At 44.4% G+C, this 27,444-nt stretch overlaps 2 protein-coding genes across 7 annotated transcripts; one reads left to right on the top strand and one right to left on the bottom strand.

The window, feature by feature from the left end:
- The first annotated feature begins 1,733 nt into the window (after window positions 1–1,733).
- On the top strand, window positions 1,734–27,444 carry C14H12orf43 (chromosome 14 C12orf43 homolog). Of its 2 annotated transcripts, XR_011049194.1 has the most exons (8): window positions 1,734–1,932; window positions 2,382–2,427; window positions 3,273–3,371; window positions 4,051–4,124; window positions 4,450–4,540; window positions 4,928–5,299; window positions 25,087–25,216; window positions 25,826–27,444. XR_011049194.1 is itself a non-coding variant. In XM_068412364.1 (6 exons), the coding sequence occupies exons 1-6, from the start codon at window positions 1,734–1,736 to the stop codon at window positions 5,277–5,279; spliced, it is 861 nt and encodes a 286-aa protein (XP_068268465.1). In that variant the 3' UTR covers window positions 5,280–5,303. The 2 variants fall into 2 exon arrangements, 1 of the variants encoding a protein (XP_068268465.1); XM_068412364.1 differs by lacking the exons at window positions 25,087–25,216; window positions 25,826–27,444 and having other exon boundaries at window positions 4,928–5,303.
- HNF1A (HNF1 homeobox A) lies at window positions 8,224–23,419 on the bottom strand. 5 transcript variants are annotated; one of them, XM_068412359.1, is made up of 11 exons: window positions 23,085–23,419; window positions 15,850–16,049; window positions 14,764–14,950; window positions 14,208–14,446; window positions 13,268–13,425; window positions 11,287–11,488; window positions 9,786–9,977; window positions 9,384–9,505; window positions 9,306–9,332; window positions 8,947–9,088; window positions 8,224–8,351 (listed from the first exon to the last, which is right to left on the bottom strand). In XM_068412359.1, exons 1-11 carry the CDS (start codon window positions 23,417–23,419, stop codon window positions 8,224–8,226), a joined length of 1,932 nt encoding a protein of 643 aa, XP_068268460.1. The 5 variants fall into 5 exon arrangements, with proteins under 5 accessions (XP_068268460.1, XP_068268461.1, XP_068268463.1 ...); XM_068412360.1 differs by lacking the exon at window positions 9,306–9,332; XM_068412362.1 differs by lacking the exons at window positions 8,947–9,088; window positions 9,306–9,332; window positions 9,384–9,505 and adding an exon at window positions 15,712–15,733 and having other exon boundaries at window positions 11,347–11,488; window positions 14,764–14,979; window positions 15,832–16,049.

Raw genomic sequence — 27,444 nt, 5'->3', positions numbered from 1 at the left:
GAAAGATAACTTCCTAGAGCAGGTGGATCCCATCCTATCTCATGCTCTCATGGTGAAGATTTTTGTACTCAGACATGAGAACGCCTGACTCTCTACCAAAAACTTCATTTGAGTGCTGTCAGTCACTATTTCTGAAGCAGTGACATTACCATCTCACAGAATGGGGTAAAGTGCTGAGAATTTTATTACAGTCGCTCACCCTTTCCACATCCTTATACTTCAACACCCAGTATTATCTTTTTCTCTACCAACACGAAAGCAATAGGGGCTTTCTGGTACCATTGGTGTGTTCTTCACTCTTATTTTGTATGAGCTGTTACATCTGAGAAACACTAAGATACTTACCTGTACAGCACACGTGAAATGAATCTGTTCAGCAACAGATGGAGGCGAAAACCAGCTGTGTTTACATTCAGCAATTTCCCATCCGTGGGCACCACTCTTAGTAGCACAAGCCCAAAAAACGGGCAGTGGGAAACAGCGGTTGGGCCACCCAGCTCCCCTTGCTGCCCTTCGGGGATTTCTCAGCATGGGCAGCACTGGCCCTGGCCCCAGCAGCACCGACTGCCCTGCTCTGCTCTGGAGGCTGGTACAAATATTCAGGGTAAATATTCCTTTTTCACGCTATCTCACATTTCTGTGTATGACACCCAGTTCCGCACAGTTCCTTCCACGTATACGCTCATTTGCAGGCTTGCTTGGTTTTTGAAAAGACCTGGCCACCACCGCCCCCCATGTTACCTAAAAATAGTAACCAAGAAAACTCTCCAAACCAAATGATAGTTTAGAAAGCCAACACTGGTTTATTGCAGTGCTGGGTGCATGGGGGATCTCTCCTCCTAGCATGCACCCCGAGGGACAAAAGCATACTCGTTATATACATTATAAAAAAATGAATATTCATATAGTTTCTGAGAAAAGCCCGCCTATTCTAAGAAAGCTTTGTGCATATGCTAATATATTGTGAAACTGTCTTTGTGCACACGTACTGAATTGGGGAAGGGTCTCTGGTGGTCTCTGGTGGTCTCTAGTGGTTGTGATCCCCTAGAATTGTGCTGTCTGCTGTATGTCCCCGCTTCTGCGCAAGCGTGGTTGATGCCTTTATGTTGCAGAGATGGTGCACGTGCAGGTGGCCCCGAGGAAAAGATACTGTTCTGTCTCCACAGGATTTACCTCTCCCTCTGGCGCCAGAGCTATAGGCCAGAGTTGTGAATCAAGTCGTTTAAGACACAACAAGGGGGGGTGTTCCCAGGCTGGTTTATCTTTGGCAGGCAGACTTGCTTACGCGACCCTCCTACAGCTCTGCACTCATAATTAGCGAGGAATTTAGCAGAGACCTTGGATTCTCTAGGAATAAGCACAAGCAAGAGCCTTTCTGCATACCATTCCCACCAGTACCTCAGTGATAACTGTAACTTCGAGCGTTATCAGAGCTGGAAGCAGACACTTTGCTGAGAGTGAAAATCACTGAAAGGAAAATCGGTTCTGTTTACAGGTTACACAGAGGGGGCTGCTTCTGCTAATCGTTTAAGTCTTTGGTACCACCCGGACCGCCCCGCCCCGCTTTTCCCGTGAGCGCAGCCTTCACCCGGCCTCTTTCACGGAGAAGTGACGAACCCGCGTTCGGGAGACCCGGAGGTGCCCAGCGCGGCCCGCGGGGGTCACCGCGCTCCCGGGGCCGGCCCCGCCGCGGACATCCCAGCATGCCCCGCGGCCGGACCACAACCCCCAGCATGCACCGCGGCAGGACTACACCGCCCAGCGCGCCCCGCGGCTGCCGCGCCTTCAAGATGGCGGCGCCCAGGGACGGCTCGGGCCTGGACACGGACACGGACTCGGACTCGGACAGCAGCGGCGAGGCGGCAGCGCGGTTCCGGGAGGCCGCCTGGGACTGCGCTGCGCAGGCGGCGGCGCGGGCGGAGCCGCGCAGCGGTGAGGGTCGGCGGTCACCTAGGCTCTGCTCTGCCCTCCCCGCCGGTCTGGGCCGGGCCCCTCCGCATCTCCTCCTGCCCCGGGGCTGTCCGGGGGGAGCGGTGGTTAGGCAGGGGCACCTCTCAGCCGCGGTGCCAGTGTCTGCCGGGCCAATTCGTGAGCCACCGGTGCCCAGAGACGCCGAGGCGAGGCGCTGGGAGGGGGTGCTCGTCCCGGCCCTGCCGGTGTGGGCTGTGCCGTGGCCGGAGCCCCTGCCCGGACAGGCTGTGTGCCAGAGCCTGGCCGATGGGAAGTTTCCCTTTCCCCTCATAACTTTTCCCCCGAAGCTGGGCGTGTGTTGTCTTTCAGGCATCATTCTGTATGCTATAAAATCACATGTGCCAGAAGGGGGATTAAAGAGGTCCTGGTCACAGGTCTTTTAAACTTGCCTGTACTTCTTCCTTTATCAGGTGGCTTCAAAAACGATCGGTTACAGCCCGCTCAGCCTAGCCTAAGGTATTTTTGCTTCTGGCTTCAGACTTATGTTTCACTGAAGAAAAAATTAATGTATGTTGTATTTGTGCTACTTACAGTTAATGCCTTGTGATACTTCCTACTGGAAGGGCCTGTTCTGTTTTAGGAATTAGTCCAACGATAATCTGAAATGATGCTTAAATCTAAAGCTAATAGGTTTTTAAAGTACATTTATCATCCCTCTAGCAGCAGGGGAATATAGAAGTTGGAAACTTAGTACTGCTGTCAGTTACAGCATGAGTTCCAAGTGTCAGAAATCTCCCAACTCTACAAGTGTCCCATGAAGGAATTAGTAGAGTTATATACCAAAAAAAATCTTTTTCTTCAAAAAAACATTGCAATTGCAAACGCAAGCACTTGTCGGCTGGAAAACAACACCTGAATTAGGAGCCTTGCAGTGGAGGTGATGCTGTCCTGTCTAAGTTTGCAGCATTTCTCTAGGCTCAATTTCAAAGGCTGTCAGCCAGGCAGCTTAGTAAAATCCTCTCTGCTGGGACAGGTTTTGCATGAACTGTGGCAGCAAACACAGGAACTACATGCAAGAGAAGGGGTGTCCTGACATCATTTTATTTGCTTTTGTAGGCTATTTCAATGAGAAAAATCATCCAATTACTAACTATGATGGAGATGGCTAAATAACATTTAGCTCTCGGGAATGGAACTGTTACTACTGAGCTATTTTCCGTCTTTCTTAGCAGTCTTTCCTATCAAGTATGAATTTATTCCTGGAGGGTAGGAGATTTTACAGTCCCTTGTCTCCTGCTTGGTTGAGAGCACCAGATGTTATTTGCTTTGAAAGAAATAATCATTATTCTTATTTTAAACAGGCGTGAGGTGAACGGTCATGGTGAGGATGGAAATGAGCTACAGACAACACCAGAGTTTAGAGCACATGTTGCGAAGAAACTGGGAGCAATGCTAGACAGGTATTGGCAAGCAATACTAAAAAGTTTGTTCTGTGGGTCAAGTACACTGATGCTTTTGCATGCTAAAACCAGGAAACTCAAGAACTGAGTGCAACCTGGATATGGAGGAGAAGTTGTTTCTCTTCTTGTCTCCTTCATTCCTGTATTTAATGCAAACTTCCAATAGTCTGTGAACTAACCTGTGTGTGCTGTGCCCCTCTGGTAAAGGCTCCCTGTGCAGCACTGTCTGTCTCTGTTTGCCTCTGTGGTGAATGGGTTGTGGGGAGGAAAAAGCAGAATCTGTGTGCCTTAGCACTTTGATCATTTAAAGGCTGGCATGAGAATCTTTCATTTATTCTTACAACCTAAACCAATACCTGATTCAGGGTTGTGCTGGCAGTATGCCTCTGATGGGGCTGCCACTGTCTTTATTTATTGTGTAAATATGGCCCTGGAGAACTAGAATTCCTACTGTTCAGAGTCGGCTTTAGAAATGCTGCTTTTAAGTCATTCTTGTGGCATGCATTGCTAAGGAGAGAAGGCATGGTCTGCTCTGAAAGCTGGGAGGTGAGACAGCTTCACTAAGGAAAAAGTAAGAAGCTATGTAACATCTCCCTGTAGTCTTGTTTCCTAGAAATACTCAACTTTAGCTCAGTTTGCACAAACTTGTCTTAAGGTCTGACTGGGGTTTTCTGTTTAGTTTCATCACTGTCTTGAAGGACTCATCAGGACCTTCCCAAATGTCTGTGCAACAGTCTGACTCTGGAGATGATGGTGAGTTCTAGTCACAGCCATTGTGGCTGTTTTGTGACATTATTAGTTAAATGATGACAAGTGGAATGGATCCTGTCCATTGCCAGTTGTACACCCAACCAGCTAATAAGCATTTGCAATAGAAGAGTTTCTGTTAGGGTCTGTGAAGGCTGTTACTTGGAAGCTGTGATCTCTGTGCCCTAACTCCTCTTGGATAGTCCCAAATAATTGCTGTCAAGCACTATAGCAATACAATAACAGCAGTGAGGCTTTCCAGGGAGATTGCTGTTGATTGCTTTCACCTCTGTTTTATACCATGGCTAAAATTCCCTTTTATGTATTTTAGGTTTTCGCCTCTTCTCTTCCTCTGTCCCAGGAGACTGTGGGAAATCAGAGCCTTGCCCTGCAGCAAGGAGGAGACAGCCATCTAGCTCCAGGTGAGATGGTGTCAGCTGCTTTGCTCCTGAAGTACTATTGCATCCCACATTTCAGAGGCAGCTGGGACTCTTGCAAGGGACTAGGAAGCTGAAGAGCTTGAGAAGTAGGTATTTATGCCTCCTGTATTTGACTACAGCAGATTTTTTTTGTTTCTTTCTTTTAGTGCTGGGGAACTAGAAATGCTTGTGGGAGATTTCTTTCCCCTCCTAGTAGGTGTAAAGAACACCTCAGCCTTCAAACTGGTGACATGCTAACTTGTATTGGAGTCTTGGAACCACTGGGTGTTTATCAGGTGTTCTCATCTTAGATTACTCTGCTGTTTGTGCTTTGGGTGAATTCAAGGCAAAAGTGTAATGTAACTTCCTTCCCTTTTGTTACCTTTTCAGTGACACGGACAGTGACCAAGAGTGGCAAAGGTACCAGGAGGCTGCGGTGTCAGCTGCGGACATTCTGAAGCAAAGTGCTTTTCCTGCACTGTCCCAGGATTCCAGCCAGGATCAGAGTGAGGGTTATGTAGAGCACAGCCAGAAAAAAAAGAAGAAAAAGAAGAAAAAGAAAATTAGGAGAGAGAACAATATTCAAGAGAAAATAATAGACCCAGCAGAGTGTGACCAGATCAACAAAGATTTGCCACGGTTGGTGTCTGCAAATGGACAGCATGAGAGACAGGACAGCAATCATACAGAGAACTCAGTGTTGCCAGGAGCGGTAAAGAAGAAAAAGAAGAATAGAGAATGAAGATTTTTGCTCTGCAAATGGCAGGTGATTATGATGGATGAAGGATGCTGAAAAAAATCTAACAAAAAGAGTTGCTGCGGATGGGGGAAAATTAATTGGCAAAGCTTCTGTTCTAAAAGCTTAGTGGCCTGAGAGAATTAAGTGACTTCCTACGTTGCTGGCATCCCTTGGGGAAGGGAACATTGTTCTCTAGCACAGCGGTTATCTATGCCGCTGCTTATGCAGACCTAGTGTAACAGGATTAAATACTGTGCACAGACTTGCGTGACAGAGGGGTATAATCATAGCTGCATCCCTCCTGGTCTGTTCCTTCACATCATGAAACCAAATCTTGTGTCCTGGAGACAGTATATGATGAATTGAATTTGGTTTACATGGCAACAGGTGATCAACTCCTTTTTCTCTTTGCCTCCTCCTAGATGCCTACTAAGAATAGCTCCAGCCTGTGGGAGACTCATTTATCAAAAGTATCCTGTCAGATATCAGGGCCCCCTTATTTTTCCTGCGATCATCATAACAATCTGTTGTTGAAACCTGCCATGTTACTAATCCCTCTGTAGTCTGCACCTGTCCAGGGCCCCTGTGTATAAACAGAGTATGCAGTGAGCTTATTTCACAGTTGTTATGAATAAGTAGTTCTATTGAAGTTGTGTCCTTTGAAATTTCTTTTTCATGTATAGTTTTTTATGGCATTTGTTGTTATTAAATTCTACTACGCTATTAGTTTTACTTAATTTGGCAGGTTTTGTACAAGAGTGTCTTTCTTGCTGTATTCAGGTGGCTCTCCCAGCAGAGAGAAAGATGGCTGAAGAAGGCTTTTTAGTTGCTTGGTGATCAATGCTATGAAATTGCTACAGGAAGGACTTAAGCTTAACTTGAAAGTCACAGTGTTTCAGTCCTTATTTTGGTTGATTATGACTTTTGTCTCTCTGAAATACAGTGGGGTTTGGTAGTTTTCAGCATGGCTCTTAGTCCGTTTATACTTCAGCTCCAGTATTTCAGGAAATGACCTGTTATTGGATAAATACGCTTCTGTTTTTAAGATTGTTGGGTTTCAGTAGCTTTAACTCATTTGCCCTATTCAGGAGACCAGAAAGCCAGATTAGAGAAACTGAAATAGTGAACTGTTGCTCTTTGAGCGTGGGAAAACCTAAGATATTTTCTTTCCTACTCTAAGATCCTTGCTGGTTTTTTAATCAAGAAAACACAGTTGGCATCCAAAAATGGAAAGGCTAAGTAGAAAATTGGCTTGTAATCTAACTGAATGTGCCAGCAGAAGTTACTTGTCTTATGGCCAGTTAAAACTTCAGTATACTGAAGCTAGCACCTGGGGTTTCAAATGCAGAGTGGTCTAAAAATTATCTTTTGACTTGTTTTATGATGATTATGCTAACTGGAAGTTATATGTATTTGCAAATGATGCACATGGGAGATTAGGAAACAATTCTAGGATAAAATTCCTCAGAGAACCTAGTTACTGAAATTAGTCTCTGATGGTTGATGGTATCTAGAGGAAGATCATATTACACAAACTGTAATGGACATCTGCAATTTTGAAATTTCCTGATATAACTGAAGAGTTTGCTGTTGGGCTCTGTCTTTTTTTAATCCTCCTGTATATCTTAACCTTTTAAGTCTTGAGCACTTTCTAGTCTCAAGGATTTTAATCCTTTTCGCAGTTGAAAGAATAGCTCTGTTTCGGTCACAATGACAGAAACATGTCAATTAGGGCTTTTTTCATGTCTGGCTAGTGACATTTCAGTGATATGAAGGTTGAGAGTAAATAGAGGAGAGAGGAATAATTGGAAGCAGAATTATATAAGTAGATCCTTAGGGCTAAAAACCTTAATTTAGTGCAAGTAGGACTGTTAGATCCCTGGGTAATTGTTTGCACATCAAGAACTGCAGAATCTAGTCTACAGGGAAGCTAAGAATAAACCATGTTCTGTAAAATGAATCTAAGATGACATCTTTATAGAGAACACCTAAAGGAACTGCTGCTCTTTGTGGAGCATGGGAACCTCCCAGGTGCTGTGCACTGTCAGGGACCTGTGGAGAATGCCATACCCCGGCTTAGTCAGCAAGGGGCACGAGATGAGAATCCACGTGGTTAACGCAGAGAACTGGAATCTCCTTGCTGCTGTTAAACTTTAATTTCTGCATTTAAAACAAAGCAGAGCTATATCAAAAATAACCAAGCCATTTCCACTAGGACAGCATGATTTTAGAGCAGGTCATTTTTAACTGAGAATGTTTGGTATTTTTGTAGTTAATTAAAGAATTTGTAGCTTGTAGTCAGTGATCCCATACTGACAGGTTTGTGCCAAGCCATTCCTGAATCAATTTCCTGGTGATTTTCATTGAAGTCAGGAACCTCACTCTTGCCTCCAAGATACTATTATTTCTCATAGTTCCCATTTGTGCTTCTTTACAGCGAAGGAGGTGAGTGTTTTGAAGATGGTGTCCCTTCTTTGGCAGTTCAGCTTTGCTCTTTCCTGCATGGCTTAGTCTGGCGTTGGCAGGTTTGTACAGGCCCAGCTAGATGAAGGCTGAGCAGAATGAAAGTCCCATCCACGCCCTGGCATTTTTGCCATGTTGCATTCAGATCCCTGTCTTGATGGGATTCCTTCTTGGGCAGCCACAAAAGGACATCTGGTCATTTTAGGCTGGCTAGTGGGGTTTGGGTTTGCTTGGGTTTTTGAGGACAGTGGATTTTAGCAGTGCCAGCATTATCTTTCCATGGCTTCTGTCTTGAGCCTGAGACATCTTCTCTCATGGAGGCAGCTGAGTAAGGGATTCGTATGAGGCAGTAGGGGCTGGAGGTCGGCTGAGCGCAGCAGCCTTTCCTTCCCGTGGAAGGCAGTGGTGACAGTGATGGCAAACACAGTTGGAGTTGCACTTGACAGGTTGGTCATGGCAGTCACCCTTGAGCTAGCTGTCTTGATTACTGAGTGGAGGATGCCATCTGTGTGGAGATGAATGTCTCGATGACATTGTGAGAGGATGGCAGCAGCTGACTGTGGCTGTTGGTGGAGTCAGAGCTTTGGTACAGCACCAGGCTGCTGGAGGACACTGTCAAAGGCACAGACAGAAGTTAAGTACAAATTCTCACTGCAGTTCCCTTACATGTGCACACACTCGCATTTACAGCATGACTAAAACCTCCTGGTGTAGGGGCATAACTCATTTTTCTGTTTTGTGTGCTGTTATAGACCTAGCTCAAGTGCAAAGCTAGGCTGAAAGCATTGACGGTGTCAGGGAGTTCAGATTTAAGGATTCTAGTTGACTGTTAATGTCCTAGTTCTTCTCTTAGAACTGGGAAGATCCAAGTGGAGCCTTTTCATGAGGGAGTCTTGGTCTTTTCAGCCCTGATAATTGCCTGCAGGATTGGCCATGCATGGACACTGACTTTTGTCAATATTTTTAAGGTTATTTTCCTCTCTAGATTCTCAAGAAGGGTCCCATTTCCCCAGTCTGGCCTTACACAGCCTGCACAGACTGTGCTCTCAGTCTTTTCCTTGCACCAGCTTTTCAAACCCCGCAAGACACAGGTAGAGCCCTCTTAGGGAATGGTGAGCCCCAGCTACCCTTTTCTGTCTGGGTTTTACAGTGTTGGCAAGAGAAACAGTAACATGTGGTTTAAGATAATAGTGGCTGCTGCTCTTACCAGCAGGGCTTGAGGTGAGACAAGGGCCTGGCTGCAGGTGCTGGATGGTTGTGTCTTGGTTCTGTAAATGTATTGTTGGCGCCTGTGACACTGGCGTATGCATCCCAGACTCCGTGTGAGTCTCTGAGTCAGATGTGAATGTCTAGAGAAAAGAAAGTTAACAGTGCCTGGTTTCTATATCCCTTCTAACAGGCAGGAGAGAAGAGTGAACAGGTGCTGTTTCCAAGGAGATTAAATCCTCCTTGATGATGCAGTGAAGAGCTTGCTGTAACGCCTCCAGTATTGCAGCTGGTACCAGCAAGGCGAGGAGATAAGAAAGATCATCCCGCTGGGATGGCATAGACCACACCCCCAAAAACTCTGACAAGCAAGGAGCTGCCTGCAGGCTGGTGCAGTTCTAAGGTGGGGGAACAAAGGCATGTGCTAAAGGCTGTTACCTGTTTAGTTGGTGTCAGGTTAGTCAGGGCGCTGAGATTGGCTGTATCTGTTATCACCATGGTTTGTGGTAAGAGGCCTGTATGTGTGTATTGGGCCACTTCAGACTTGGGGCCGTAGAGAGCTGTGCATGAAAGAAAACAAGATCATGTGGATGCTGGAGCTTTGCGTGAGACTAGTTTGGCTGAGTTGTTCTCCTCATGCACGTGGACCTGCTGTCTGCCTCTGAAACAGTGGGAGCGGAGGGACAGGGAGATGAATGAAAGAGAAAAATAATCTCATAATTAAAGCAGCAATAATAGAAGAGGGGAAATGGAGTGCTGCAAGGCCAAGGACCCAGCAAATGCTCCAGAACAGAGCCTTTATTTTTTGGTTTGCTTGAGCAAATGAGTTCACGTTCTTACCGTGAGGGTTCTGTATCTGTGCCATGGTAGCCATGAAGGGGCTCTGGTTGATGTGGCTCTGGACCTGCTGCATGAGGGGCTGCTGGTAGGACGGGTGCAGTTGCTGGGAGAACTGGACAGGCTGTAGGGTAGTGAGGCTGCTCCCCATGCTGTTTATTACAGGTACGCTCTGGGGCTGGGTTGAGGCCAGGCCTGAAAAACAAGGACTGATGACAGTAATGTCACACACTATGGGAGGAGTGTGGCTGCTCTGCAATGGGGGTGGCTGCAATAGTCATCGTGGCAGCCCTGTTGTTGCAGGGTGATTTTGGATCCTGCTTTTCAGGCATTCTGTTTATCTGTGATTATGAATAAATTTCATGCCTGTGAAAATGAAGTGGGAGTGTGGAAAATGTAGAATGCAGACAGGTACCATAAAACCACCTCTGACTTTCAGTGTTTGTTCCTGTGTACATCCTTGCGTACCAGCGTAGGTCACTTGCCAGTTTAGTGATAACCTGTTAGAGTTCCACCAGGGAGGCTTTGCTCAGAAGGAAACTCAGAGCATTGTCTCATGTCCAGTTCATTTTATTCTTTTTTTTTTTTTTTTAATGAAGCTGTTGGCAACAGAGAGAACTATGCTGTAGCTGTCCAGCCACATGGAACAGAGTTTAAGCTCATTTTGCTTGGGCTGCCAAATGATGGAATTTGGACCAGTGAGAAAGAGGTAGAAGGTTTCACACATTACTACCCATTTCCCACAACTGTCCAGACCCTGTTCCTGCAAATCAGCAAGTCTTTCCAGCACTGAGAGATTTCCACTGTGCGGAAATCTCAAATTTTTTTTTTGTTTGTTTGCACAAAATTAGGTTCCATATCATAATCTTGGGTACAAATGAGGAAATGGAAATTAGCTCACAGCTGTCACCATGGAACAAAATAAGGCCTCTTTCTTCCTGGGAAGAAAGTGTAAGAGTATACATTTTATTTTCCTTTATCTAATGAGATGCACTTTGGCAGTAGACTAGTCTTGGAATGAAAAGAAATCTCATACAAGTCCAGAAAAGCTGTCAAAATGAAAAATATAAAAAATAGTTACTGCTGTGGGTTCCAAAGGCATATGCTGCTCTTTGCAGGAAGTACAACAGGATGTTTTGTCTGTCAAGCACTATGAACATACTTCAATTTTCATACTTTTAAGGAAGTATGGCATTTGTATTTGGGAATATGCAGAGCAGCAGAACAAAACATTGGCATAGGAATAGATTGCAAAAGTCCCTTGCTCTTAAGACATGGATTTGTCTGTAACTTAATTCTGACATGAATAAGAAATATCTGTCCCTTAATTCCAGTAGTACTTGTAAGTAGTGCTGCCAAAGATCCTTAGTGTTTGTGACAATTTCCCCAGGTTCATATCACTGCCAACTTAGTACTTTTGTCTCTGAAAATGAGGCAGGTAATTCTAACAGGTAACTCTTTATCTGAATCCTGATAAGCAGAGTCATTACAGAACACTACTCACCTATCACCAGGGTGGAGGCACCTGCGTTGGTGAATGCTGGTGCTAGGGATGAGGTCTCACCAGCTCCGATTGCCATTACACCCGGCAGCGATGCCATGATAAGGTTCTGAGTTTGCTGGCTCAGTGCATGGGGATTTTGCTCTAGGCTGTGCAAGGCAGTCAGGGTGCTGACAGGAGGGAGAGTTCCTCCAGGAGCTGAGACCTGTGTGAAAAGAGGACTGTGAAAATGCCACCTGCAGAAGGTTGAGTATGGCGAGTCCCAAAGCTGTGATAAACGTCCTTCTCCCTCTTCCTGCCTGCTCTGACCACTTACTAACTAGAAAGACTTGACATTTGCTTGTCTGCAGTTTCCCTGTGCTCATCAATTAAATACCAAAGGTCAGCTGTTGAAATACTCAGAGTAAATGCTTGCTGTTTTAGTTCTTTCATGTTTAAGAAATTATAAGGGTTTTACAAACAAGAATGAGATTAGTCCCACTGTACTGTCTATAGGGAAAGTTTATCTTCTGTTTTACAGCTGAGGGTAGAAAATGACTCTCGGAGAAATTAAGAGGCTCAGGTAATTTTACATAGTAACTTTAGCTGCAGAGTTCAGCACAGAATCCAGGAGTTCCTCTTTTCTTGTTCACCTTTTCCTCTGAGAAATGCCTGTAATTTCCCTTTCTCCCAGCAAGTGTCTTTTAGTGGCCAGTGAGTTTTCGGATTGAGATTTTAGATAGGACTTGCTGAAAAGTTTCCTTAGACTTTTTTTCTCATACAGTATGTTCTTCAGGCCGGATTACCTGGCAGTTCCCTGCTGCTAGAGAGGAAATGTACCTGTCGGATAGAACAGGACTGTTGTGTGCTTGGGTGTCTTGCTCATTCAGTCTCTCCTTGAGTCATTGAGAAATTTAATAACTTGACTGTTTTCTCAACTTCTAAAATGAACCACATAACCTGTGTCTATGGTCTAACAGGGTTTTGAGTTTGCAATACCCTTTGGAGACTGTAGTTGAACTACTGTGGAACAGCAAAACAGCATTCTAACAATTTGGCTGATAAAGTTCAGTGCTTTATATTATACTTTTATTTTTCTCCCCTCAGACAAAAAACTGTAAGGAATCTTTAGTAAGAGTGAGCAGCAACAGGTTAAACAGTGGGACAAATCATCTTGATATCAATTTTAGAAGACAGCTGTAGAAGATTTTCAGAACCTCATGAAAGACTTTTTTTCTTCAGGAAGAGACCAGAGAGCCAGCAAAGTGAGTGACTGACGAGATTTAAATCATGCTCATTTATAGAGAACGTAACTTTGCTTCAGGCCAGTATGCACTAATGCAAACTTCTGCCAACTGTTTCTCTGTAAGCAAGGCAACATGTGCAAACTGAAGATGATCATCATGTACTTCTAGTGCTTCATTGCTAATTACGTGGGAAAAGGTGTAGTCAAATCTCAAAAGGAAATTTGCTTTGAGAAGGCAGCTTGCTACAATCTGGATATCCAGTAAATGTCTCAATGGTATGTGCTGCATACAGGCTGTTGGGCTTAATTTTTACAGGTAAGATAGATGTAAGTACAGGTCTCTGTTCTGTTAATCCCATTGGTGTCTGATTAACTCTGTAGAGTTCAGTTGAGTGTTGGAGATGAGATGACAAGAATCTCACTGGGGAAAGGAGGAAAGAACAGGGTTTCCTGGGAAGAAGGAAATGGTGTCATATCTTGAGCTCTGTTTTTTCAGAATAGACCGTTTTGATTGATCATAAGGAAATGGCCATACTCGCTTTCATGCTCTAATACCTGCCTTCACCAGCAGTCTAGAGTGCACATGTGTCTTGGGATGCTCATGTTACATGGTCAGTGCAAAGTGGCTATGTAATATCTCTATAAGAAGGTGGTTTTAAGAGTATTGTAGGAAAAACTACTTCTGAATAGTTCATATGTGACCACAGGCAGAGGATGTGACATCCTCCAGTCACCAGAACCTAAGTATACATCACTTACCAGCTTAGTGTCTGTGCTCAGTAGGTTCTGGCTGGGCTCCAGTCCAGGGGGAGAAACCTGATGCAGGATGGTTTGGGTGGTCACCATGGAGCTGTTCCCATGGTGGTTGCTGCTGGAGGACTCTGTCTCGCTGGCTGGCTGCTGGTTGTACCTCACTCCTGCATCACAAAGAAGGGAAAAGTTGTCAAAAATAAGAAACTGAGAAACTTTGGCAAGCACTAAATTAATTTTCCTTTGTATGCGCTTGCCTTTAGATGTTCGAGGCAGAGACAAGGCGGGTAGTGTTCTCGCCACCCTGCCCTGGCTTTCCTCTGTAACTTGGTGCAACTGCTTCCTCAAATACTGACTTTAACGTATGGCTGTGTGTGCTACAGGCAGCAAGCAGGGTCCACTAGAAACCACCCCTCTGAATGTGGGTGTAGAAAGGAGAGTCTCTGGGACATCATCTCTTCCCAGAGTGAGAGGAATTACCAGCTCTGGCTTATGAAGCTGCAAAAGCTCTGCTCTTTCTGGATGGAGAATGACCTTTCCTGATGCTTGAAAACTCAGTCACAGAGTCTGATGGACCTATGTATTGGAAAGGGTAGGAGGCACACACGTGAGTGAAAGGATACAGACCTGACTTCCGATGGCAGCCAGTGGGTGACTCCTGGAAAGGGGATTGCTGCCTGCCAGCCGTGAGGGAGTGCAGGATGGCAAAGAGTAAGTGAGGAGACTTGGCTGAAAGTTTTGTTACTGAACTTTGTCACCCTTGCTATTCTAGCCATTCTGCTCACTCAGAGACATGGTCTCTGTCACTGGTGCTCTTTCCTTGTAGCATCTGCTTTTTCTGTCTGTAGATTCACCTCCTTAAGGGCTGGACTTGGGAGATAGTTTTGGTGACTGAGTTTGGGCAGGTTCACTGGTGTCTCTTTCAGATCTCCCTCTAGGTGTTTCTTACCGTGAACTTTGCTGGGTGAGAGAGCAGATGGTGGCTGGAGGGAGGAAGAGTTGTGAGGAGTTAGAGGAGGAGCAGAGGTGGGCTGTGGTCCACTGAAGGTGTCCATGGCCAGCTTGTGCCGGAAAGCCTCCTCCTTCCTGCGATTGGCAAACCAGTTGTAAACTCTGACCTCTGTCACCAGGTTTGAGCCCAGTCCCTGGGCCTGAGATGGGGAAACACCTCTCTGAATACACTCAGCTCTGTTGGGGGAAAGCACAAGAAGAGCCTTGCTGAGCCGGGCTTAGTCAGAGGGACAGAGTTAAGTGTGCAGCCCCAAGGTGGCTGTGGTCTGGCACACTGTGTGGAAGGATCCTGCCAGGTATAACAAGACATGAGGCATTCCTGATCCTTTGTGGACAGTGAATGCTCAGTTGTGGCATTTCATTCAAACGTGGCTGGTGTCAGTGGTGACACCCACTGCTGTGCCGTTAGCCTGCCTCTCATAGGTGCTAGCAAACACCAAAACCACAGAGAGGCCCTGCTGTGCCTCTCTTCAAAACCAGACACTCATCTTTACCTGTTGCACTCTTCCACCAGTGCCTCTCTCTCTTCTTTGCTGGGGTTTTTTTGTCTCTCATAGGCTTGAAACAGGATCTGTTGTGAGGCAGGACCCCACTTAAAGCGGTTTCTTCTTCCCTTCTTGGTTGGCAGGTCATCTCCCATGGGCTCCTCTGTCAGGATACCCTGGCCAGCATGTGTGAATTCTGCAGGCACAAAGGGGCAAGGGAATTTGCTTTCTGGAAGCATTTCCAATAGTTCTGTCTATTTGGGTGCCTAGCAGGCCCAATGCAGGTTATCCTTGGGGAATATCTTGTACAATATGGAGGGTTGAATCTAAATTGAGTGGAAATGAAGTTCCATAATCTGCTAAAACTGATAAGATGTTCCTAGCAGGACCATATTTACCTGTCCTTTCTCTTGCATGCATTGCATCTCTGCTCCCACCTTGGAGTAGTGAAAGCAAATGCAATTGAGTTTAGAGTAAGCATGAATGGAGTTCTGCTTTCCAAAAACCATCCAAAGGCCAAATGTCTCATTTTACTTAGAACCTACCAATACAAAATTAAGACAGACAGATTCCAGACAGGCTCATGAATGTAGAAGTACATGCTGCAGGGATGGGTTCCCAGTGGGTGCTTGTAATGAAGGGGCTTAGAGGGTGTGAGGTGATAGCCCACAGTGGTTTTTCACAGTGAGTACAGCAGCCCGCTGCTTTTTGCGGCTAGAAGAACTGTTGCTTTAGCTGAAATTGCAAAAGCGTGGTTCTTGGGCAGAAATTCTGTCTCTGTCATCTGTCCACTACACTGCTTTAGTCTGAGGATGGATGTAGAACTCTAATTGCAAATGGAGAGTATTATTTTGCTTCTCTTTAGCCAAACGGAGGGTGGGGTGGGTGGCTGCAGGCTGCTTCACAAGGGAATGTTTTCCGTGTACTATTTGGTTCACCTCACTACTGAATACTGACCTAGACTTGTCTAAGCTTCCTGCTAAAAGTGGCTTTTCCTTCAGTTTTTCCTTAATAAAAATAGGGATTAAGGACTAGCAAGGGACAGCAGAGGCCTTTATGAAATTGAGACAGCAGAACAGTTGTTGCCATACTTACGCTGGGCCACCTCTCGCTGCTTGCGGACATACCAGGTGTAGAGGGCTGCCCTTTTTTGGGTCTTCATGGGAGTGCCCTTGTTGAGGTGTTGTGAGAGGTGAGATTGGTTCAGACCAGTAGTGTCCACCACCTCGCGCTGAGGGATGTTGTGCTGCTGAAGGTAGGATTTCACCATCTTTGCTACTCGCCAAGGATCCTCTCTGGAAGGAGCAGAAAACACTTCTCAGGAGAGAGAGATCTAACACCTGCACTCAGCAGACCTGAATTCCAAGGAAGTGCACTAGTACCTCCTGAGGTGCACCTTGCATGTCAGTCATCACCAGTGTGTTTGGTGAGGCCAGAGCATTAACTGTCTGCATAAGGGAAAGCTGTTCCTCAGCGTGGTACCTTGTTCAGTTTTGACTCTGCATTCAGGGTAAAAACTGTATGGTATTAGAAATGAAGTGCAAAAGATGTAGCACTAACTTCCTTTAAGCTGTAGGTACTTTGATCTCCCCTTAGAAGGGGACTCTCTGGTTATCAAGGGAATTTCCTGATACACGGCCATAGTCTTTGCTGTCTGTGGTTATTTGTATACAAGGTTCTGGGCTGTTCTGTCTAGGCAGTTGTCATCTAAATGATAGAAAGTGCTGACCAGTGACGTGAGCAAGGAGTGGACCTTTCTGCTGGAAAGTAATGTGAATGTAAAGCATTTTTGCTGCTAGTGAGAAATGGTATGAGGAGGGAAGTGATTCTGCATTTCAGTATTCAGTTGGATGTTTTATGACTACAGATCTCTTTTTCAGAGTTGACCTCTCTCTTCCCTTTCCCTACATAACTTTTCTTCTCTATCACCTTTTCTTTAAGGCATAGGTGCTTTGGGTAGGTGTACTTAATTTTTCAAGACAGATTCATTGTGATATTAGGCTGAACCTAGCTCATGCCCTGATTTTGGTCCAGGTTGGGTTGCCTTGTGGTGATTCAGGAAATGAAAACAGGCTTTCATTATACTGTGACGTGACAGCCGTGTGTGCGTATGTATACACCAAGCCATCCAGGATTATGTTCTTGCACATCTGCTACGTGTTATTCAAACACACTGATTCACATTGAGATCCACTCAAAGCTTCTAAATGCAATAAAGAACAACAGGCAAACCACTAATTCCTCCTATTGCTACCCTCCTTTGGGGTGACACCTGAGGGAATAGACCTATTTGAGACCTCCTTGGAATACTTGAGAAGCTAGTCTGATTCAGGATTTCATAATGAGTGTGAATCTCTGACTTTTAGAATCTCTGATTAGAATATCCGTGAAGGTTTCTAAGGAAAATAGAGAAAACATTGCTTTGACTTCTTTGTATTGATTTTGCCAGAGCTGAAAATCACAGTAGATACAGAAAGATGTGAAACGAGGCAGTGTAGATCTGAACAGGGCAGGAGCCTCCCTACAGGAAAACCTTTGGTTTGGTTTTAACAAAGAGCATCCTTCTGTGTTTTCTATGTGCAGTGTCTGCTGGAAGCGGTTTGCATGCTGTAGAAATACACTGGTGTCCCATCCAACATCAGCATCAAAGGAGCAATGGGGGGAAAAAGATACTTAGGATTGTGCAGAAACTGTCACAAGAACACACAGGTCTGAGCAACAGGCAACAACTGTACTGTTCATTGCTTTGTTGACTCAGGGGGTTGTCAGAGGCTGCACAGTGATAAGGAGGACAAAGTCCACACCTGTTCTCTCAGTACAAACACCCTTATCTCTGTTCCCTCGCAGCCTCTCTCCCAGTGGCTGGATAGTCCAAGGAGCAAGCTCTGCTGCAGTTAAAATGTGACAGAAATGGTGTCAGTTACAGCTTTCTGAAGAGCCTGCTTGCTTAAAATAGGAACATTTGTTTCTCTTTTATGACGGGACACTTGCTATAGGGGTTTCTATTTTCTGGCATATTCACTTAACCATCTTTGTCTTTCAAAAGCCTCAAATTGGGCTGAGCTTATGAAAGCTTTTCTTTCCTCAGTGTGTTTTTTTTTTTTCTCTTCTCCTGCTGTCCAAACCAAGGACCAATCTCTTCCCTTTGTATTTATGATAGTCTGGCCAGCACCTGCACCCTGAATTCATTACACAAATCCCTAGACAAAGGAGACAAGGCTCAGACTTGGAACCTCCAGTCTCTTAGATTTGAGTTCTGTCTCAGATGGGAAGAGGAAGGACTATATTATCGCTGATGGAAACGTTGATTTCCTTCCTGCACTCCAAACATGAGTCACTTTTGTCTCCTCTATTGAGATCCTCACTTCTTTATGGTAGGAATAAAGTAGGAAGTATCTATGAGTCTCTTCTCACAGTGGTTAAAGCCCTGTGGCTTTTCTGTCTTCTTTTGAGACAAAGCAGAGAGCTTTGTGAGGCAAAACAGTGCAGGGGAATCTTTAGTACAGTATGATTTCATAGGACAGTTGTAGGAAATCCCAGCTACTCTGTACATTGTAAAGCACAGGCTGTAATATCGATGCAGCAGTTCCTTGTGGCCAAAGGCTACATCACAGAACAAGTGATGGCAGTTGGTCAGCTGAACCCTTGCATGAACCATTGCCCACATACATAGTTCCACCTGCAGAGCCTTCACCATTGACTAAGACATAAGTTGAAACCTTCACTCTTTCACTAGCAGTAACACTGTCATTGGCTGTCAGAGGGTAGGATTTCACCAACCTAGTTCTGCTGGTTGTAGTTGCGCTAAAATCTCAATTGCTTCAGTGAGTCAGAACTGCGGAAATGGGTCTGCCTTGCTCAAGCTCTTCTCTGTCTCCAAGCCTGTTTTCTGCTTTTTAGCTTCCCTTTCTCCCAAGACACAAGCTGTATCCCCATTCCTCTCTTATTCTCCAAGGTCTAATATCTGTCTCCAAATTCTCCTCACGCAGTTAGTTTTTACTTCCTTCTTCCTAAGTCTTGCTCTCCTGCTTTCAGTTGCTGCTTGTCATCTGAGCATAGCCCCTCTCCCTGGCTCATCTCAACCACAGGGGCCTGGATCCTCTCTCCATGCCAGCTTCCCATTTTCTTAGTTCTGAGGTCACTTTTTCAGGGCGTTTTCACCTCCCTTTTGTTACCTGAACAATAAGTAACCCAGGTAGTTAGTTATAAACTCAAAGGGAACAAGAGGCTGGTTGATAATTTATAGCAACATCTCAAATTTAAATGGAAAGTAAATATCAAGTTGTTAGCATTAAAGAAAACTCATTCCAGAGAGCCGGAGATGTAACATTCAGGGGACCTTCTCCCTCCTTCACTCTTCCTGACTTTTCTCTTTTTCCTTTGTTCCTTTCTTTCCCCTCCTCTTCCTCATTCTGTCTCTTCTTTCCTTCTTTCCTCTTCTCAGATTCTCAGGCAAGAGAAGCCTTCATTTCCTTGAGGTGGGTTCTCAATTGCTGCTTTGGACCAGACCTTGCTTAAACAGAGGTTCAGAGCTGTGAAGTACTCAGGACCATCCTCTGGCCCTTTCCTCTGGAGCCTGCCAGACAACCCTGACTGATGTCAGTGCACAGCCTGGAGCCGGGCTAGGCAGAGAGCAGGGAAGGTAAGACCGTCCCGGCAGGGTTCCTTTCTGTTGAACTTGGCCTGGTTTGCCTCATCTTGGTTTATATGTGGAAATGAAAGGGGTGTGGCAGCTTCATCTCCAGATTCCCCAGCTAGAGCCCTTCTAAGACACCGTTTACACGGGGAAAAGACTGAACCTTTATCATTATATCTTTGTTTTCTTTTTTCCTCATGGAAAACATGGGTTTATCCCTGCCTCCAGGGGAAATCTGTTGCTTATCTCAATTTCTCTCTTTCCTAATGGAATTTCACCCCTTGCCCTACAGGTGAATTGTTGCTATACCTCTCTGCATTTGCTGTACCTGCGGTAGTACGATCTGTCCCTTCCCCCAAGGCAGCTTCTCTCTTGCCTTCTGCTCTGGGGAGTATCTGGGAATTACTCCACACAGCTCCATCTCCCTAGTGCGTTACTTATTCTTTATCATAGATGCAATTAATTTTCTGTGTGGAGTGATCTGGAAAGAATGTTATTATTCAAATTGTAAATCTATGGAAGAGCAGTGGGACAGATTGAGGGACAAAATGAAACGATGCTAATTCCTCACTAGAGCAACCTCTGTCTGAACTGTCTTTATCAGATGTTTTTTTTTCTGTAGGGACAAAATCTAATCAATGCCCACAGGTGCACCCAGTCATGTGGGTGTATCTTGGCTACCACCTGTTTTATTCAGCTTCGACTAGTGCTTTCCAAACTGTGGTTTCAACTTCAGTGGACCTGTGAGGCCATATTTGGTCTCTTGGTGCTGTCATTTTTTTCCTTTCCAGCTCCTGGAAAGCCTAGCAATGGACACTTTCCTGATTCTACTTTATAAGCAACGACTGCAGTTACCACAAAGACTTTCTTGTATCACTAATAGCTGCCCACAAGTCAATCTCTCTGTTAAAATGTGGTCTACTGTATTAGACCAGGAATAGTTAATAATTCCCAAAGAGGCTTCTGCCTAAAGGCAGAAGTGCCTCCATCTGGTTTCTGGATTTGAAATCCTTGTGTAAATGCTGAAACAGCTTTGCAAGCATTGAAGTTTTACTGGGAGTCCCTGGGCATGGAGTCTCTTGCCTGCCTTCCTTTTGTCTATTGCTGGGAGTAATTTCTGTTATAGACTGTTCTGCCCTGTCTTACAATACTTGTAATACTATTTTAAGGACATTACTTTTAGGCATCTATTAATGGAAGGGTTTGTTCTTACAAACAAAAAGGTTTATTAGTAGGTAACAACTGCTTACATATTACCAAACCCTGATACTGGTTCAGATGCTTCAAATAGATTCTCAGACATTCAGATGCTTTTTTAAAATCTTTTACCAGAAATTTGAAACATGTCAATAGACTTCCTACTATTTTCTTTTTACCTTGACTAATTTTGATCTATTATATCCCTGTAAGTACATTTGAAATTTTTTGCTGAAACTGAGGCTTCTGGTTCCCTTCTTACTGTCCTGAACAGCAGAAGTGAATTGCTCTATCCTGTGATACAGGGGACTGATGAAAGAAAACTCTGAAGCTTCAGAACAAAACTTTGCAATTGAGACCCAGTACAAGGCTTAGGAGATCCTGGTTCTTGCCCAGTCCTCTCTGTGCTATCTTGGGGTTTTAGGTAGGGCATAGAATCTCTCTGTACCTCGGTTCCCGTTTGTTAAATGGGAATGCTACTCAACAGATGTCTAGCGAGAGATGTGAGATTTCATCGGATAGCATTAATATCCCAAGTTTTCAAGAGAGGTAAGACTGTTGTGCTGAGGCTGGTGGTAAGCACAGGAAAGACTGTCAGCAAGCTCCTAGAAAGGCAGGGAGGATCAGAAACCAGAATTCATGCTGAAGTGAGCGTGGCAGGAAGGAATTCCCTCCATCCGTGTGTCTGTTCTCAGATCACAGCGGATGGCACCTCAGTCCAGCTTCACCCATTCATTACAGAAAATGGGTTAAAGCCAGGTGCTCTTCTTCAAGTTCCATGGCTTCCTTTGTGAAGAGATACCTGATAAACCATCAGAAGTTAATGATCAAAAAGCTTATCATGGTCTTTTCATCTATAAATTTATAAGACAAAAGAGAAATAATAAAGCCATTGGATAATTAGTAACTAGCCAGGGCCCGCCCGGTGCCACTGGGCTCAAACTACCCCAAGACCTGTACGCAGACTCAGGAAGATGAGAAGGAGACAGAGATGAGGGGAAGAAAAAGTGGAAGGGAGAGAGAGAATTAGCCAAGAAGACAACAAAATGGGAGGAACAGCAGCAGAGACAAAAGTGAGGAGAGAAGGGAAATACATAAAAATGGGAAAGAGGTAAAGGGAACAGAGGAGACTAAAAGATGTGACAGAGTTGGAAGTGGGGATGAGATGAGAGAGACGTACTGGGCCAGAAAGAAGACTGAATTACTGGGAATCCTTTCCCCACCCAGGTAAGAGCTGATCCAGTGAATTTTCCTCCACTGGGTGCTGCAGAGTCATCAACTCCCAATCTGCCAGGGAGCTTTCTTCTCTAAAGTATTGACAGTGAGTGCTAACTCTTGTCATGCTGTTTTTCTAGCTCAGGCCTTTTGTGGTGGGATTTAATGTTTGCTGCTTGTTGTTACATTTTATGTTAATTTCCTTTGAGCATGAAAGGGAGTGATCAGAAAGCCTGAGAAATTCTCTAGATAGATTTTAATTTTAGTGAAGATTTTAAGTGCAGGATGTTGCTGCATCTTTTTGTCTTCTGTCAGCTCGTCATTTCAAAATACCCCCAGAACAGATGGGCAAGAATCTGGTCTGGTGTGATAGGTTGGATGGGCCTGATCCTTTCTTGGACAAACCTATTATGTTGCCCACAGGAATTGTATCCCAGCAAGAATCCCAAATGGGAATCCTGGTGAATGTTTCTCCGAGTAAATCGTGAAGCTTATTGGTTCAGGGAACTTTTCCTGTCTTTTGATCTCAAAAATGTCTTTTATGCAAAGGCAAATTTGTGTGGCAGTAAAATCTGTAATTGTTGCTGCGTAGGTACTTTGTAGTTGTGACAGGCAGTGGATGGTAGAAGCAAAGTGTCCTGTGCAGGTTTTAACCTCTGCATGTATTTGGTGTGTGCTCTTTCTACAAGAAAAATCCCCACTGAAGTCAGGAGAACTTTGTACTCACAAGAATGACAAGAATGAGTTCTCTTGGTTTGTCTTTGACCAATAATCTATAGCAAAAACCAGTGAAGTCTACAATATTAATCTCCTTAAATATAGCAGGGAAACATTACACTTCAATTTACCGTACATCCTAAGGCAAATATAGCACCAGTTAAGAATGACCAGATTTTTTTCTTTTTTTTTTCTTTCCCAATGACTGAAATTGTGAATCACATTAAAAATTTAAATCTTAAAAACTAAAATTCAGTCAGAGAGACGCAAGTTGTACAGGCCTCGGACTATTCTGAAGCCTGATGATATAAGCACTTCAAATATGTAATCAGGCTCCATGGCTCCCTTCGTGCATTTTAAGTGAGATGAAAAGGGAGATTTGAGCATTTATAAAGAATAAGGGGAGTGTTTTGGGAGGGTGCTAGCCCTGGCATGGGTGAAGACTGTCTCTGTGCAGCTAGAACAACTGTCAATACCAGGGACACTGAGTGGAAGGGGAAAGGAGAAGAGATTTAGAGGGAGAGTGCAAGAAAGCAGCAAAGAGGAGCAGCAAATCTGTCCTTACTGTAATAGTCTTTCCACCACAGCCTTCTGGTGAGCAGCCTCCTCAGGGCTCAAGTTTTCCAGCTCCTTCATTATTGGAGGGGTAAATTCCTCCCCATCATCAGATGTTTCATCTTCCGATAACCTGGACTCCCCCATTCCGTTGGGGAGGTTGGGGATGTCGGGACAGGGTTCCCCTTTCTCTGTCTGGAGGGCATTGATAGCGCGCTGACTTTCACTCTGGAGCACGTAGGGTTCCACTTCGCTCAGCGCCTTGATCAGGGTCTCCTTGGTTAGCCCCGACTCCAGCAGTGCTCCCAGCAGCTCCACTTGAAGATGACTCAGCTTCGAGACCATGGTCTTCAGGCTGGTGTCTCTTGGATTTGAATTTCGGGTTATCCTGCTTCCAGCTTCCCTACACCATGTTCCTGAGGTAACACGCCCGACTGTCAGGAGAGTGGGCACAGCACAGCCTCCCGCCTTTACGCCCCCCCCAAAAAAACAAAATACAAAATTGAGCCACTTCAGACCCCCCACGACTGTCCTGAGCCAGTGCTGATAAAGGGACCCTTGGCTATCTGTTTACATTGGAGCAATGTAAATTCTCCAAGGTTCATATTTATCTGTGTGCTTAGCAAGTTACTGAACTTTGGACTTCAGCACTGCAGCAGCAGTTCACAAAGTGCAGAGGGAGAGAAAGCAGGGGGAGGGGGAAAGGGAGGGAAGCAGGAGAGAGAAGGAGAGTAAAACGAAGGGATAGAAGGTCTGCAGCATGGAAAAGTAAGCTATGGAAAGAAATCTAGGACAATGAGGATGGAGAAGTGTGGCTTATTTCTGGCCCCATTAGCTTTAGAGAAGGAAGCAGGTGGAGTGCCCAAAAGGAAGAGGTGCGTTTGGCTGTGCACGGTTCAGGAGAAGGTGCTGCCGTTGGAAGATTGCAGAGCCTGCTCAGAGCTCTGGCAGTGGTGAGGTTCAGCTGGTCTCAGCCTCTGGCAAAGGCTTTGGGCTGAGAGAAAGCCACACTGGCAGATTTGCTAGCCTTTGTGCAACCCCCAGCAGAGAAGTGTGACCACTGGGTTTATATGAATGTTCCCAAGACTCGCAGGATGTTCTGGAGCTCCAGCTGACTTCTGTGGCAGAGCATCAAGTGTTAAATTTTTCACTTCTGGCTTTGGCTTGCTGGGTATCTTGATATGCAAATACTAGTGCCTCCATTATAACTTGCTATGTTTATTGCTTAATTGATGAGCAGGAGCAGTGCACCCACATAATTCGGGGGATTGCCCCACTGAGCTTGTGATTCAAGCCTATGATAAGGAATAGCCCTGGGTGTTGGTTCATGCTGAAAGTCCCTGCCCTATCATCAATTGCCCTGCTGCTTCTGAGAAGTGCTCTGGGCAGGCTTGTGGTTCCCATTTATTATCTACCTCCAGCCCCTCTTGATACCAGCCCTGCTGTAAGGTTCTGCTCCCACCTGTTGGATGACTTCATAAAACATGTTTGCTAGCTCGGCTGGAGTCACTTAGTGCAGTTCTCAGGGAGTCCTTATGACTAGATCGTCTTTTCTGGTCTGAAAATATATGAATGAATCTATCTACTTTGAGTGGCTAAATTAGGTAATAACTTGGTGTGCACTTGATGATGCATGAGCATCTTGTGCAAGTGATTCCTTCTGGTGTCACCAACAGCAGAAGGATTTAAAACTGTTACCTCAATGGAGATTTCCTAAGGGCAGCTGCTTGTCTCATTTTATACACTCCCATCAAGCCCAAGCTAAGAGGAGCCTAATAGAACTGTCCCCAAACTGAGTAATGTACCAAGACAATTCTGCAGAGTGACCTTGGCCCCTGTTTTCCCTTTGTGCACACCATTAGCCATGCTCTCCAGGCTCAGTCAGCGGCTGAAGGACAGAGCTCCTTTGCAGATTGACCCCCCTCTTCATTCCAGGCACAGCAAGCTGCAGTGGGGCTGCTGGGCTGACCCTTTCAACCAGGACTGTTGTTAACTGCGTGCTTTTGTTTCAGATGGCGTCTGCACCCAGAGTACCAGGTCCCCTAACTACAGTGAATTCAGAAAGCTCAGACGGATACAGAAGATCTTCTTTGTGTGGCTAAAAAGAAGTAACAATTTGGAGTCCATGTAAAAACATTTAATGTAAGAAATTTTCATGTGAACATTAATGTAAAAAGACATCTTTAGTTTCTAAAGATTTTTTTTCCATACTCTTAATAAAGAGTGTTTAAAGAATGGTGAGCTTTTTTGGCATTGCTCTATCAGTGTGTTGTTACAATTTCCATGCATTTTATTATTTTATTACAGTTTTCCTAATTTCCTGCCCCCCTAGGTAGACATGCCAACAATACTGGCTGGTAACAGTAATTGTCAATTGTAATTACAGTATCCAACCATGACATATAGTTTCTGCAGGATACGTCCTTATAATTCAAGGACTTTGCGAAGACAGACAACAGATTGTGGGTCTCCTGCAATATGTGACAGAAAATTCTGTCATTCTGTGTTACTTATTTCTGTCTTTCTTTGGCATCATGATTTCCTTTACCTAAACTAAGATTGAAAATATTACCATTGTTCTTCTTTAAAAGATTGTCCAGTCTATGTTCTATAAGTGTATATACCTGCTGTACGCTTGAGGGGGGGCGAGGACACAGACCATTAAGTTTAGACAAAGAACAGCAATATTTGTCAAGGGAAACTGTAAAGAGAAGAAAACATAGCAACAAATTATCTGCCTATATTGTGTAGTTTCAAGGATTCCTTATGCACCCAGAAGACCTTCAGCTGCAGAGGCTTTTAAAACAGACTATCCTGAAACCAGAGAACTTTGAAGTCTATAAAACCAGAAATGAACATCTGCTTGTATGTTAGGACCTGACTGAACGCTACAACTGGATGCCATGTGGAGAATCCTTAGCTGAATATGGAAACCTTTCAAACACTGAGGAGGAGGTAAATATTCTCTATCACTTTATCCTGAAGGGATTTTTCCCTTGGTCTATTGGAATTATCTATTTTAAACTGTAGGAGCCTGGACAATTAACAAAACAAGAAGTAAACTTCTCCACTGTCAATTTTACATTCACTCTAACCTGCCAGACTGTGCTATGAATGGTTCAGCACTCTGTTAAGTATTTCAGATTCTTCAGTGCAGGAAAACCAGTGAGCTTTTCAGTGTTTCTTAAATGTTATAAATTGCTAGCAGTCAGACTAAACCATTGGGAAGCAGGAGGGAGACTCCTGCTGCGAATTAACCAGCACCCCTATTTTATACCCCAGCACTAAGGATTGGAATATTGTATTTCTCAGATTATTACTAGTGCCACAATATGCAGTTGTGAGGTAATAAGAATAGCAGCAGTCAAGGGTGAAAGCTGCAAAGATTAACCAGCTATATTATAGTTCTAGTAGTAGAGCAAGAGCTAAATTATGGAGTGTCATAATCCAGACACCATTCTCCTGTAACTTAATTGTACTCAGGGATTTTGCGTTGAGGATGAATTGTTGAAAGAAAAGGACTTGGGTTTGCTATACCCATTTTAACCTATTACTAGTGCTTAGTATATGTTGATTTCCTTAATTGCAACAATTTGCCAGGCCATGACTTGATTCTTAAGTCACCCTGACTAACGTGATCTTGGTAATTGTGATAGGGGAAACTTTTGAAGTTTGAAGACCCCGAGTGATACCTGCTTGTTTTTCTCATGTTTGCAGTATCGGGTTTTTTATTTTTTTCCTGCAGAATTGCTTGTTTTTCCTTAGGTGTAATTAATATGGTGGTTGAGACCCCTCAAATTCAGTGCTTCACTGACAAGACATAAGCAGCTTTAAAACACTAAACTGGTCAGCTTAATAGTAGGCTCACGAACAATGTTACATTAACAAATCAGTTTGGATGCAGATTGGAGACATATACCAATTAGTAATCACAAGAAGTCTGATTTCTATTTTAATGGCAAGTTTAATAAAGATTAAACATGTTCAACTACTTTGCATTGTCCTACACACACTTAAATACAACTTCTGTGCATTTTCTTTTATGATTTTCTTCTTTTCTCCTGAAGTAGCAGATGGTCTGATAACACTGTGTGACAGCTATCTTATAAAACTGGGTTCCTGGCATTCTCCAATATCCTTCCAGGCAAAGATGTCTTGGGTTCCTCTAATGGAATTCTATTTTATTGGTAAATAATAGTCTGCCTTGATTAACTGTTCCAATATAATCCCTTCTCCCCTACATGCAATAAAGTAGTTGAATTACTAATTAAGTGGATTACTTAACACTGAGAATGACTGCATGAAAGAGTAAATGGGCACACAATAGGAACATTACTCTTATTTTAGACTTACTGGTCTGTATTCTGCTT

This window comes from Nyctibius grandis, chromosome 14 (genome assembly GCF_013368605.1).
Source record: "Nyctibius grandis isolate bNycGra1 chromosome 14, bNycGra1.pri, whole genome shotgun sequence".
In the NCBI taxonomy this organism is placed as follows: domain Eukaryota; kingdom Metazoa; phylum Chordata; class Aves; order Nyctibiiformes; family Nyctibiidae; genus Nyctibius; species Nyctibius grandis.
The sequence above is the reverse complement of the archived record's forward strand: the minus strand, read 5'-3'. Positions and strand labels throughout refer to the sequence as shown.